At 38.1% G+C, this 14,824-nt stretch overlaps 1 protein-coding gene across 2 annotated transcripts; it reads left to right on the top strand.

The window, feature by feature from the left end:
- Positions 1-4,313: 4,313 nt before the first annotated feature.
- tpm4b (tropomyosin 4b) lies at positions 4,314-14,811 on the top strand. Of its 2 annotated transcripts, XM_079243634.1 has the most exons (9): positions 4,314-4,560; positions 6,905-7,030; positions 11,496-11,629; positions 12,059-12,176; positions 12,291-12,361; positions 12,446-12,521; positions 12,632-12,694; positions 12,769-12,838; positions 13,439-14,811. In XM_079243634.1, the coding sequence occupies exons 1-9, from the start codon at positions 4,447-4,449 to the stop codon at positions 13,519-13,521; spliced, it is 855 nt and encodes a 284-aa protein (XP_079099760.1). In that variant the 5' UTR covers positions 4,314-4,446; the 3' UTR covers positions 13,522-14,811. The 2 variants fall into 2 exon arrangements, with proteins under 2 accessions (XP_079099760.1, XP_079099761.1); XM_079243635.1 differs by lacking the exons at positions 4,314-4,560; positions 6,905-7,030 and adding an exon at positions 9,607-9,858 and having other exon boundaries at positions 13,439-14,805.
- The last annotated feature ends 13 nt before the right edge of the window (positions 14,812-14,824 follow it).

Here is a 14,824-nt window from a genome sequence, read left to right as displayed (position 1 = left end):
AACAGGAGGAAGCACTACAGGAGACCGCATGCATGTTTCTCAATAGGAATGAATTCCCCATTTAAATTGACATATATTTTCAAACAGACGCGGGCCCATAAAAAGCACACATAAGACATAGCATAAAAAACATGCATACACTTAAAATCACAAAAATATAATCAAGATTATCTAAAACATAGATTCATTTCAACGAATGCATCCTCAATCTGAATGAGTACAGAGAGCAACTCAAAAAAGGATTTTAGAGAGCTACAATGATGCTATTTGTGAACTCGTCCAGACGTTGCATAAACGTAAATATGACATTCCTAGGAAGTGTTTTGTGTGCTCTGACAAAAATCTGACTAGCACTCCCATCTCTGGAAACATTAAGTATTATTTGCCTACCATCTTTGTATGCAACTTGTAACTTCGGCTTGGCAGGGCTTTTTTTTGTTTGTTTTTAAGACTGCCCAAAAGACTACATCTGGGCTGTATAAAATGGAGTACAATAAGCTTTAAATGAGCACACTTCAACTTTTGTAAAGCAAAAACTAAATTTACATGCAATGGTGTTTGCTTGTGCACATTGTTTGTATATATCATCTTCATCACTCACTTCATCTTTAAAAGAATGACCAAGATATTTAATCTTTTGGACAGACCTCAAGTCATGTATTAGAAAGTTTATGAAAGATGAATCTATATGTCCTGTTTGCTTCTGCATATGAACACAGCAATCTTGCTGGCATTGCAGCCTACTTTACATTATAATGCTGCTGCAGCCTAGCAACACTCAGACTGAAGGTGGGAGGTTCATCTGCATCCATAAAATGGTTCACCAGCATTCTACCAATCAAACAGCCAACGATACATGCTATAAGTCCCACACACAACTCATTTACGTAAAAGTTAAATAAAAGAGGGGACAAGAATCCATCCTGCTCAGAACAATGAATGATTTCTGTCCTTTAATCTGCCAGGATTTTTTATGTCCACACCTCCCCTGCAGGAAAAATACATGTTCTGCACTCAGAAGCTTCTTTTGGGTGATCTTATCACCACATTATAATCACCACAAGATAGCACCATTCCAGCTATTTAGGTTTCCCTACACATGCCACTTATACCTCTATAAATTACAGTTAAATGTAGCAGTAAAATTTCAGTAATGTGGATAATTTCTTTCATATTGACAGTCAAAATCCATCTAAGAAAGAACTTTCCATGACCAGCAATTTTACTTTGGTTCAGGGGTTAGTTATGCTGCCACACCGCAAGAAGCCCCTTGGTTCAAATCTCATCTTTTATCATTGATTTTGCATGTTCTCCTCATGCATTTATGAAACCCAGTGCAGCGAATCATCCTCTAGTTAAAACTGTTTATACACAAAGCTTGAAAGGTAGCCCAGCAAGAAACACTGACAATCTCAGCGAGGAAAGAGTGAAACATAAGTAGAAGTATTCATACACCTAAAAATATACCACATATTAATATGTCAGTGTATTGTAACGCACAAAGCCACTGGAGTAATTATTTGGCTAGTACAGGCTTAGCATTAAAATAACTCTAGAAGCCCCTGCTCAAGATGATTACTCAAACAGCTGGTGTGTATTGTAGCAGCTTTCAGGGATATGAAGTGTGAATGGGCAAATTGACGTTTCATCTTGACACAATTAGGTAGAAAAGATACTCGAAGTGCAGCCCGTATGATGGGATTATTATATTAAAAGCTGACCATAGTTCTGCTCTGCCCCTCAGCACTGGAGTTGCACAAGAAAACTGCACCCACCCTTGCTGACCTCCTTGACCTGTTAGAAGTTATGGGACCAAATATGTTAAATTGTTACCTCACTCAAACACTATACACATTGTTTACACCCTGGCAGCTGAAAAGTTACTGGACATGTTTTTATAGAAGCCTCCGAGCTGAAAAGGGCCAGCATGTTTGCTTTGAGTGGCAAATATGCTCATTTTAGTGAGTCAGTTCACCACACAGGTGTTACATTGGATTACTCACATGTGCAGTAGTTGCCACAGCAGGCTTACAGACACACACTGACAACAACTTTTTATGCGTGTAAAGTTGATGTTCCTGCTAACATTGAAGATCCAACTGTGCAAGTCTGTTTTCTTCATGCTAGCATTCATATGAACTGTAGTCAGTTGCTCCATTCTCATAGCTTCGTGATTTATACTTAGCAGGACTTTAACTGTACTCCCAAGGTGATACTGTGGCGTTTGGGGGAGTTTTTTCCATATAAGGAGAAGAGGAGTTTAGCTTGGTTTCCTATGGGAGGGTTCTGATTTCTCTCACTCTTCTCCTGATTCACTCTGTCTCTGTTTACTTCTTCTATACTTCCCCTCACACTGCGTCCTTCTCTGCCTCTCTGTTTCAATCCAGTTTATCATCAGTGCAAAAGCTGAACAAGTTTCCTCAAGTTTTAACAGGAAAGATCAGTATTTGATACAGAGAAAGAAGTTTGTAATCATAACAACACAAGCAGCCAGCATTCCGACAAACCAAATACGGTCCAGAGTCACCGCTCTTATCATTCATGTGATGATCTAAGCTTGTGGTAATCCAGCAACTTGGGAATGTTAAACTGCAACCACTTCTATAAACATATGCCAAAAAAGGTCAGTTTTCCTTCTCCTCTTATAGAAAACTCTCATCTTCCACTTACAGTAATGGAAGGCTCTTAATTTTAAGGCAAGAAAAGATTTGTGCTCCCAGATTTTCTAAAGATTTGACTTGATAGATTTACACAAGGAGACTTCTGGGAATCCAAGTTTAAAACCTACATACAAATGGTTTTTCAGGACTTTGTGCAAATGTGTAACACATTTCTTTGAATATCTGTTGGTGCAGTGTGATGCACAAAAGGCTCCACTATCAGAACAAAGAGTGTCCTCTCATGCACCTATAAGAGAGGATAAACTAAGAAAAATGTGACAATGCAATTTTTCCCTCAGATAATCCAAATTGCTTTTAAATGGCATATTTCATCTTAAAAACAAACACAATAACAACACAATCCAGAATGCTATCATCCTGTCAGGTGTTGTTCTGATTTGTTCATCATGCAAAGCATCCTCTGCACCACCACACAGTCAGGATAGTGTCTTTATAATATGTCATTTTAACTATGCGTTAAGATAAAGCAGCAACATAAAAAAAACACCAAATACAAGATATCAGATGTGAGTTGAGCTGCTACGACACAACAAACTTTTCTCTGGCTTTCCGTTCGGTCTTTATTTTTAGTCTGGGCAGCTGGCATAGTGGTGCTGAATGCAGGCACACATGTTCATCAGTGCTGATGTCACCAACACACACATACACAATCACACACAAGCTTCTTCAGTGACTTTTATAACTTTCTATTTCGACATAAATTGCAGATTTCGAGACATAAACAGAAATGTCAATGTCAACATTGAAATCCATCAGTTATCATTTTTTCCTCAAATTTCCTTTCTGGTGTCAATTTCTTTGTAATTAAATAGAGAAGTATAAAATTTAAGTATGACTCATTAAAAAAAATATGTATAAATGCAAAGATAATGCGCTTAAAATCAGCCTCTTTTTTATTTGGTGTGCCTAACAAATCACAGAAAACAGCTCTAAATAGAGGTCTGTCAAACCAATGGTAATTAAGAGGATCTCAGTTGCAGTGGACCTGTGGTTTGTGTCTGTGTAGTTGGACTGGAACACTCCGCCTGTCTGCTCTAGATCTCATGCAGACAGCTCTTTCCCCCCAAATTTTCTTTGGCTGGATCATTTTCCATCCAGGCCTTTTTCATTCAGTGGTAGAATGAAAACTATGTCCTTTCTAACCAACTCTGGTGTTAACATCAATTTGAACATTCCTAAGTCAAAAGCACAGGCATATAGATAGCCCAAGAGAGAGAGAGGAAAAAAGAGAGAACTCATATTACTTAAATGAACAAAGTTCTTTTGATGCCTTTTGATGAGTTTTGGATCTTTCTCCTGCTTCTTGTATGCAGTTCCTCTCCTGATGTGTCAAAACAAAATATCCAAACAAGTACATTGTCTGACAGTTTACATCAAGTTGTTCCTCCAAAGAGCACTTGAGAGGTGAAGTTTAGATATTGGGGGTGGGGGTGGGGGGTGTGCACAAAGTTCTACAGTAGTTAAGGCTGGGAGTGGCAGAAGGGGTAAACGGGTTGGAAAGGGCTGTCACTGGGGACTGAGGCTGCCTCCAAACCTCCAGTCAAGTTTAAATCACACAGAGCTCCACTGACTCTCAGTTTGCATCCTCCTGTCCTCTCCTCCGCTCTGAGCTCCCAACAGTCTCTCCTCTTCCCTCCATCTTCCCATCACTCTCCACCGTAAGCCTTGAGGCTCCTTTGAGGCTTTCTCATCCGAACAAGAAAAAGAAACAAAAACTTTTTTTTTCTTTCTGAAGCCTGTGAGGTACTGAGAACCAACAGTCACCATGGAAGCCATCAAGAAGAAGATGCAGATGCTGAAGCTGGACAAGGAGAATGCTATTGACAGGGCAGAGCAGGCAGAGACGGACAAGAAGGCAGCAGAAGATAAATGCAAACAGGTGAGATGTGTCTGATAAATCATGGGATGCATGGACTCTTCTTAGCTTCATTCGGCCAACTAGAGAGCATTTAAATTATGGTATTGTACAAAAAGTTCAAATAAAACTTTATAAGAATATTTACTAAACACAGTACATAACTGCACTTCTGCAAAGATACAAAGTTCTGAAATAAAACAGCTGCTAAACTGAACAACTTGTGATTTTATATCAATTTTAAATATCTGGATTTTTAATAAAATTGATTTAAAAAAAAATAATAAAAACAACACACTGCAGCATCTTTGCTGAGCCATCTTTGTTCTCTTTTGGAATATTATGGATCTCAACATAGTTTTGTTTAACTTTTTGAGTCTGTGAAAAGTTCAGTAAATTACTATGAACACATGAGTTTAAATATTGTTGCTTAAATGTATTATAATTACAATCTAGCCTAAGACAAAGACAGAAAAAAAAGCATTTGGAAGCATGTATGTAGACTGTCGAGATGTCAAGTATTTCCCGACTGTTGATTAACAGGGAGCAACTTCCACTGACTCTTGAGATGTTGTAGGCAGGAAAAAGTGGAGGATGTTCACAGAGAACCATAAATCAAGCGAAGACTCAACTTCACTGTGAATCAATGGCATTATATGAAATTATATAACTGCCTCTATAGGCTTAAAACACCTCCTCCATAGCAGTGACGCTTTCTTTTCTTTAGGCTGATCTGTACAGCATCCTTATCTAAACTAAAGCTGAATGAAAACGTCTCAAATCCAAAACATCCATATTTGGTGCGGTAGTCTTTAAGTCTCTGACAGCAAGATAATTGTAATGATGATAGCATACTTGAAGCACATGAAACAGAAAAGTAGAATCTGGAAATATAATAGGACATATGAGGTTTCTAAATGCTGACAGTTATTGGACAGTTGGGGGTGGTGTGGTCATTGTGGTGGTACGGTTGGAATGCTGCATAACTGGGAGCTGTGGAAGCTCAGACAAAGTCAGAAGCTGCTTAAAAGCAAATGGGGGAGAAAAAAAATCCTCCCTCTGTTGGCTAAATTCATACCCTCAGAGAGGACAAGGTGTGACAGTTGTCAGTGGCACTGCGCATGTGGACCCCCGGCATGTCTTCCACATTGAGGAGCAGTCAGCTTGAAATCTAAGAAGATTATGCAGAGCTTTTTAGTTTGTTAGGATGGCGGGGATACAGGCAGCGCTAAGAGACACTTTCTTTGCTATATTTGGCAAGATGAATTGAACACCAGCCTGCAGCCAGGCTGACGGAAGGCTCCAAAATTACACAAAGGCTAATGTGCAAAATCAGCATGTATTACACAGAGCATCAGGCTCAGACTCCTGCAGCAATTACAGGACTGGGTCACCCAAATTACAAAAGAATTCCAAAAATTCAGAGGCCGTCTATCTTTTCAGCAGGAATGTCCCAGTTCTCTCTGATAATCCACAAACCTCACGGTGAATGGTTTACAAGGGAGCTAGTTCCTACTGATGAAACATTCCTGACTGGATGTGTCGGCAGCAGGATAGATCACTTAAACAATATCAATAATATTTATGATTTGTTTATCATTTTCTATATGTTCTAGTCACCATAAACTGTTAGCATAACCGCAATGATGGTTTGAAAAGGGTGAAAGAGATGAACATAGCAAAACAAATGGGAAAAACTACATATTCATTATATCACAGTTTTATAATATATACTTATATACAATGTAGCCACAAGAATAAACCAACAGACTTAGGTATTTCTACAATATCACATCAGTAGACCTACAATCCTACACGATCTAAACTTTGCATTAGCTGATCCCAACATTCATTTCAAATACTATAAGTTTGCAGTCATTTATTAAAACATGAATGCACTGGAGGTTTTTTTTTTTTTTTTTTTTTTTTAAATTAATGTTGTTATCATTCTTTGCTCATAAAAACACATTAAAACAGCTGTTTGGAAAAGGGAGTTAAACACCCATCAGAGCATTAAAAAAAAAAAAAAAGTCTTTCAGGAACAAGAATTATATATGTTACCTCAGAATTAATAAAAACAAAATCTGGACCAGAAAGAAAATGTCAACAGAAACTCCTAAATTAAGTGCAACAATATCTCAGATTATCATCATTTGTCAAATAATGCACAAACTAAGTGGGAGCTTCTCAATCTCCGCATAGTGTGATGACAATTTCCGGATTTTAATGAGAATACTTGAAATCATCAACACTAATTCAGTAAAAGTATGTATCGCCCTACATATACAATGCTGGAACACCTTAAACTAGAGTGTGCTTATGCCCATGTCCACAGGACTGATTTCATTCCTTGTTTGTTGCATGTCAGCTGGAAGATGAGCTGCTCGCTCTGCAGAAGAAGCTGAAGGGAACTGAGGATGAGCTGGACAAGTACTCCGAGGCTCTAAAGGATGCTCAGGAGAAGCTGGAACTGTCGGAGAAGAAGGCCACAGATGTGAGATAACCGCAAAGCCTCCATCTGAAAATCCATTATTCACAAAACAATGCCACCACAGCTTCTTAGTCTTCCTCCTGTGAAGCATCAATAACCGCTCTTACTTATGAACTTACCATCAGCACAAGATTCTAAAAATATGACTCTAGTTCTTCTCTGACAATTTTTAAGTTAAATTACTGATTTATATGCTGGCTACACCCAGTGTTGTTTCTGCTTCTTATACAGCCCGAAAAGGCAATGTCTGGAGTCTGGAAAATGCCCTCTAATCCTCTAGAATACATTAGATTCTGTTTGATTGTTTAAAGTGATAAAACAAGGCTACATAATAAAAACACAGAAAAAGGCAAGGCAAGTTTATTTGGATAAAATGAAAATATGTGAAAACTATTGGTTTAATGATGACAAAACTGCCTCTTTTGTGACACTATTATTTTCTTATGTAGAACCAACAAACCCTGGATGATTCATGAATGACTAACTTTGAATTTCTCAGACGGTGCTAAGAATCACTAAGCGACTGGATCCGGTGCGAGTGCTGTAATGGAGCTTGTTCTCAAGCGCAGACAAAACTTAACAGGCCTATAGCTGATCAGGAATCCCAGGAATGCAGCTTAAGCAAACAGTGAACCTCGTACTGCAGTGTCTAATGAAATCAATGCTTTGGCCCATTTTTGGGGCAGAGATATTATACTCTCCTGTATTCAGTCTTACAATAAATGTAGTTCATGTTCAGTGGTGAGATGACAGCTGACCTCCACATGCACATTCTTTTCCAGTATAAAAGAAAGGGATTAGACAGTGAGTCTAATTCAGAGTTATCTTTAATTTATATTATTTCAATATAAGACCACATAAAGCAAGAACATGACAAAAGGTCGTTTGTGTTGTAGGAGTGTGTTTTCACCACACTGAATCTGAATTATTTCAAATGTTGTGAATTAAGACAACTTTTGTAATTAGTTCATAATTCTCTTTACAGTCAGAAAATTATAATCAAATCCCAGTAGTTTAGAATCAACTCTACATCCAACACTAAAAATATTACTTATCTATTCCATATATTTTCATATTACTCCCCTTTAAGCGTGTCAAAGCATTTTCACTGGATGTAAATGTATTTTCAGTTTTCAGTGAATATATCCTTATATGTTCAGTGTTTCTAGTGTTTATCTATTAAAAGCAAAGACATTTGTTACTTATGTTTCAGCAAACAAAACTCAGCCTGTAAGCAGATAAAATCAGTAAGGGGTTGTTTTTAAATTTACATAATTACAGGATCAAATAAGATGTAATCTTGGGGATAGACTGCATCACGTCGATCATTACACCCACTGCAACTGTCTTCTAATAGCATGTGCAAAATCTTAGTTCTCGTCTTTTATTTTATTTTTCCTTTCTTTTCAATCTCAGTTTGAAATCAGGTTGATGAATGATAGTTTAATACAACTGAACTTAAGATACAACACACAGAAATATGCAAAAAGTCTTCCACAGCGTTGCTCCGTATTGTTAGTGAGAGCAAGTAAGACTCCTTAAGGTCAAAGGTGCCAACTCCTGACTTCAGGTGCATTTCACCCTCTTCAAAGGTCCTTTTCTACATGGGTGAAGCTGGTAAACTTGCACATTTAACTGCTTCAGTGAACATTAGTGAGTCATTCAACACACTGTTATCCACTGACCAAACAAACAAACAAACAAACAAACATCACTTTACATGTACCAAGAAGTAAAATGTTGTACAAGAAAAGTCAACAAAAAACTGCACTCTTTTAAAAGTCTTGGCAAAATGATTAAATACATTTATTTTAAAAAAGAACATGCCCACCATTACTTGTTCCTATAATGCATTTTACTGATTATGTTAGGCACGGTTAAAAATCATCATAAGACAATAAATCCAGGCTTTTCCCTGAGGAAGAGAGAATGAGGAGGAGGAGGAGGTGATGAAGGAATGCTAAATGGCTGCGGGTCATATCTGCAAACAAATCAATTTACATTCCAAAGCCCTGCAGGTCAACGACCCTAGTCGAGCAGGATCACAAACGCCACACCCCACTGGTGATCCTTCCCTAGTTAATGCCTTGGACCTTTGATTTCTATAAAACTTACAACTTTCTCCCACAATAGCTGCTGGTGATTGTCTGTCTAAGCTTATCAAACATTATCAGATATGCTGTAAATCATATGATTCATGCAGTCAATGATTCATACACAACATTGAACTCCCTTTAATCACAACATTTTTAAAAAAAAAAAAAAGTCCAGCTTGTGTTGCTACGTTTGCCATATAAGTCCACAATACAAAACCCTCACTTCCACTCGCACAAAAAGTGACATAACACACCTCTTTGTGTGTGTGTGTGTGTGTGGAGGGGTGGAAAGCTCAGTGGGTCCCTTCCCCTCCTGGATCCTGTGATGTCATCTCAGCCAGGCTTCCTCACAGGATTGGAGGACCTCGTCATAAATTTCCTGAAAACACCCAGCCTTTTTTTTTTCTACCCATCCCATCCCAGCACTGCACGTCCCTGATTTCCTGCTCGAGACAAAAAAAAAAAAAAAAAAAAAGAGAGAGAGAAGAAAACTAGAAGTTTTCATCGGAGCCTGAAACTTAAACGTAAACCAGCGAGACAAAGACTGCCAACTATCTTTTAGCCCCCTTTTTTTTATTTGCGTGTTTTTTTGGGGTTTGAAGAAACTAAACAACCGAAAACATGGAGATGGTGAAGAAAAAAATCCAGACTCTGCAGCAGCAGCTTGAGGAGGCAGAAGACCGAGCAGTGGGAGTACAAAGGGAGCTGGACGTAGAACGGGAACTGCGGGAAAAAGTGAGCTCTTTTATCATTTAACCCGGTTGGCTTCATGTAACACACACATTCCTGCGAAGCCGCTTTTCTTTCTCTTACTGCGCGAAACAATTGGCGAGAAGTTGTTACGAGACGCGTATAACTCATATAGAAACCTGTTGTAGTTGTTGAATTGTTACTGTTTACACTTTTTGTCCAATATTTGCAACAGTCTGCTCGCTTTTTTTTTTTTTTTTTTTTTAAATTTTATTATTATTATTATTATTATTTTTATTTGGCGTGTTTCCACAAACTTCTGTGTAGACTGTTGGTTCGGTTGCCTATCTAACACCAACCCGCCCCAAGTCCACCGAAACACCCAGAAATCTATGGAGCTTCCTCATTATCATGCATGTTTAAATGGGAGGTAAAAGTAATGTGGCAGGCATGTATAATGTCTTCATTTGTGTTTAAGACATCAGGGAATTGTTTTTGTAACTTTATGAATGAATAGCATTTGAAACAAAGCCTGTCAGAACTCAAGCTGTTACCCTTCCTCCTCCTCCTCCTCTTCATCCTCTACACAGGAAGAAGAGAAGTAGTTATCTGTGATATCAGTCTTGCAGGAAACGGCCTGTAAAGAGTCAGGGTCATTTATCATGTCAGACTTTTTTGAGGGTTTAAACCAAAGTCAGCATTTCCTCGTAGTATTTAGTTGTGCTGGAAAGTTCTGAACTCATTGTCGGTGCTGAAAGTGAAACAAGCAAACAGCAGAGATGAAAGGTAATCAAAGCTTCAAGCACCAAAGACCGGACCCCTTGCACCTTTGGGAACGTGAGGACGTACCTCAGTAGAAATCCTATTGTAGGTGAGGAGAAGCCTTCAGACCTGGAGCCTTACTGGAAGGTGCCCAAATGAGCTTCTTATCACTTCTTGTGAGCATTACATAGAGTACATGGGGATCAGGCAATAACAAGTTTAGCACATTAGTGTAACAGAACACACAAACTAACTTTCACTTATATGATGATATTTATCACTGATGACTGACTTCCTTTTACCGAAACAAACCGACTGACTATGTGTTACGATGTCTTGACTATATCTTGACGCATTTGGGTTTTATGGTCATTCAATCATTCACTTAAACTAATGGTTGCAGGAAAGCTGGAGCCTATCCCAGCAATCACTGGGCGAGGGGCATGGTACACCCTGGACAGGTTGCCAGGTGAAACATGGAAATCCACTGTACTTGGACATGCTAGTGATGTCAACTTAACACAGCCAATGGCAGATTAAATGAGCACAAATGGGAGAAAATGTTTTGATAATCTCTTAGTTGTTTTGTATACAGTGTTGTCACACACATCTACTACATTTTATACATTTAACAATTGCTACACCCAAGCACAAAGCTCATAAAATTATATCAGAAGTGTGTGCAAAGATCCTCTGGCAGATGAATTGTAGTGATTATCAGGTTCAAGAACTGTATAAAAAAACTGTTTGAAAATTTGGTTACGGCAGCGTGGTTTCATAAAAAACATCTGATAATCAGTGATTATCAATCATATAGCCACTCATGTTAACTCCCAGAATGTCCCTCTTGTTAAATCAGCTGTATGTTTCTTTGCTGACCTCTGACCTCTCTTTGCTATTCCCTTTCTGTGCGGTGAAAGGCTGAGGGTGATGTGGCATCGCTGAACCGCCGCATCCAGCTGGTGGAGGAGGAGCTGGACCGAGCCCAGGAGAGACTGGCCACAGCCCTGCAGAAACTGGAGGAGGCTGAGAAGGCTGCAGATGAGAGTGAAAGGTGACACAGATGGAGTGTATTTAGATGTACCTATAAATCTGCAGCTTTCAAGATAACGGGACTTTATACCAGGTGCCAAAAAACCTGTGCTGTTTACAAGTAATTTTGGCTTTTGGAATGGCCCATTCGTAGTTTCATTGACATCTTCTTAGTATTAACCCTTTCATGCATAGAGGCCATAGTTTGGACAACTATTTACAAGCCTTTTTTTTTTGCATATTTATGAATAAGGATGGTATTTTTGTAAATAAACCACTTTAAGTGGATGTTAGTGAGTCATCCAATACGTTTCCACTCACTGGAGAATAGATTAATATATGATATAACTGAACTGATGTACACCTTCATAATGCTGTACAACCTCAGTAATGTCATGCTGTGGATCCAAAAGTTGATTTAAAGATGATCTTGATTCTTTCCCAACTCTAGGGGCATGAAGGTGATCGAGAACAGAGCCATGAAAGATGAGGAGAAGATGGAGATTCAAGAGATGCAGCTCAAAGAGGCCAAACACATTGCTGAGGAGGCCGACCGCAAATACGAGGAGGTGCGTACTCAGACATTAGCTTTTTTTTTTTTTTTTTTTTTCAAACAAATTTGACATAATTTCTGCTTTTGTTTACCAGTGACCAGCTCTCTTTTTTTTCTTTTATTGTTCCAGGTTGCCCGTAAACTGGTAATCCTTGAGGGGGAGCTGGAAAGGGCAGAAGAGAGGGCAGAAATTGCAGAGCTGTAAGCAAAAAAAAAAAAAGTTACATGCTGGCACCACGTAGTTGTGATTAAGATAACACGTGAACTTATTTCCCTGCTCTTCAGTAAGTGTAGTGACCTGGAGGAAGAGCTGAAGAACGTCACCAACAACCTCAAGTCTCTAGAGGCTCAGTCTGATAAGGTGAGTGTCCTCGCAGCTTTCTGCTTGACATTAGAGCAATTCCACACCTTTATGATGACTTTTTTTTTCTTTTACAAAGTAATGATCAAGTATTTTCTTCCTTCATGCAGTACTCTGAGAAAGAAGACAAATACGAAGAGGAGATTAAAGTCCTGAATGACAGACTTAAGGAGGTAAATTCTCTTCTTGGAGCTGAGTTCTAGTCTGTGTTCTCTGGATGAATAATATATTTGCCTGTTTTACGAAGGCGGAAACCCGTGCAGAATTTGCAGAAAGGACAGTGGCTAAGCTGGAAAAGACCATTGACGACTTAGAAGGTGCGATTCATTTCAATACTTCTCTCCACTCCTATATCAAGCTGTACTTTTTATTCTCTAAACTCATTTTAAAATCAATACTATGCTCCATCTTTAATCTGCTCTCTGGTTTCTCTTTTTCCTCCTCCCCGGTCTGCATCACTCTGTGTTTTCCTCCTCCGGCTGCTCTCTGTCTGCCATTTGACCTGCAGACGAGCTGTACACTCAGAAGCTGAAATACAAGGCTATCAGTGAGGAGCTGGATCATGCCCTCAATGATATGAACACCTTGTAAAGCTTGCATTTATCCTACTTTCTCTTTGTCCCTTCTCTGCCTTGTTAGAAGCACTTTACCTCTTTTCCCTTTGCTATCACTGCTCCCTTCTTGTTTTGCTATGAACTGAAGCTCAATAAAAATATTTTTCTCTTTTATACTGATTTATGTCATTCACTTGTTCACTTTACATATCCTTTCCTCTATTTTAAGGGCGCATTTATAAGTTCATACCTGGTATATGGTATAAAAGCATGTTGTGTGATCTTTGGTTTGCTCTATAAAATCAGACATATGACTGATCCATTCGTTCACTGACCAGCAATTGCTGCTACTTTTTATTGCAGAGAACCTATCGCATGCGAAAGAGGAAAACATAGAAATGAACCAAGTCCTGGAACAAACACTGCAGGAGCTCAATACCTTGTAAGAAAAAAAATCCAAGAAGAACATCCAACATTGAAAAAGAAAAAGAGTTTTTTTAATGGATATTTTTTTACATGCCATCCATTCTTTGTATTTTCACTCCTATCTGTGACTGTTAAACACATGTAGCCCTTTTATATATTTATGGTCCTTTTGTTTCTTTTCTTTTGCTTTTTTTTTTATATAAAAAAGATGGTTTGGGGTCCATGCAATTTCAGTATTGGTGCTAGAAATTGTGTTGTAGACCAAACTCTAAGCACAAATAAAGCTGGTGATGATCTCAATGCTGCTGCTGCTGCTGCTGCTGATGATGATGACGGTATTGATATGTTGCTCTGTTCATATTTCTTTGGGTGTCCTTGAGGCAATTTCAGCACACACCAATAAAGTTTACAATAATCTGGAACAAAAGCTCACACTTTAGTTTACGTGTACAAACATGCACTCCATTTCTGTATGCCCCAGTACTGGTGTATTTGTACTCAGTAGATATAAATATACTTAGCCATAGCTTAGGATATGTAGTATATAAGACTATAATAAACAACTGACAGATTAAAAACAACACAAAAAACGTTAATCATTAAATTCTGTTGGATCCCAAAGCATTTGGGTCCAGAGTTTCCAGATACTGCTTTACTGTAAGTAGATTAAAAACCCCATCCACATTCATCAGCTAAGAAAGGTTTTGCATGGACAAATGTGTGATATGCAATTCAAGAAAAGAAAAACAAACTTAGAATAACAATGTTAAGTCCAATCAAAGCAAAAAACAAAATCCTGACATTTTCAAAAATAAAGGCAACTTGATTGCAATGGATCAACATAATACCATCAACATTCCCTGCCACAAATAACACCTACCTGCGCTTCATTTTCAGCAGCCTATAAAGCCCTTCGTTAACCAATGACTAATGACTGTTTCCAGTTTTTTTTTTTTTTTTTTTTTTTTTACAACAGTCGAGAAATGTACAGACTTCTGAGAGCAACCATATTTGCCATTTTCAATAAAGATAACATTTTCAAGACAATAAACTTGTTTAAAAGGAGATCAAATGAATGAATACAAATAAAATTTAAAAATAAAACTATATTTACTGTAAGAAATCCTAAAAAGGCAAAAAGTGATGTAAATGTTTGGAAGAGGCTATATGAATAAGTCTTTTTTTCTGGAAAGCTCATTTATATAAACTGGAGAAAGAAAAGCAGTTTCATTAAAAAAAAAAACAACAACAGTATGTTTATTTCTAAATTATTGAATTAATCCTTTAATGGAAAGAATGCGCACATACACACAGGTGCACTTA

This window comes from Telmatherina bonti (assembly GCF_933228915.1).
Source record: "Telmatherina bonti genome assembly, chromosome: 7".
Taxonomy (NCBI): domain Eukaryota; kingdom Metazoa; phylum Chordata; class Actinopteri; order Atheriniformes; family Telmatherinidae; genus Telmatherina; species Telmatherina bonti.
Note: the sequence above shows the minus strand (reverse complement) of the source record. Positions and strands in the feature narration are given on the sequence as shown.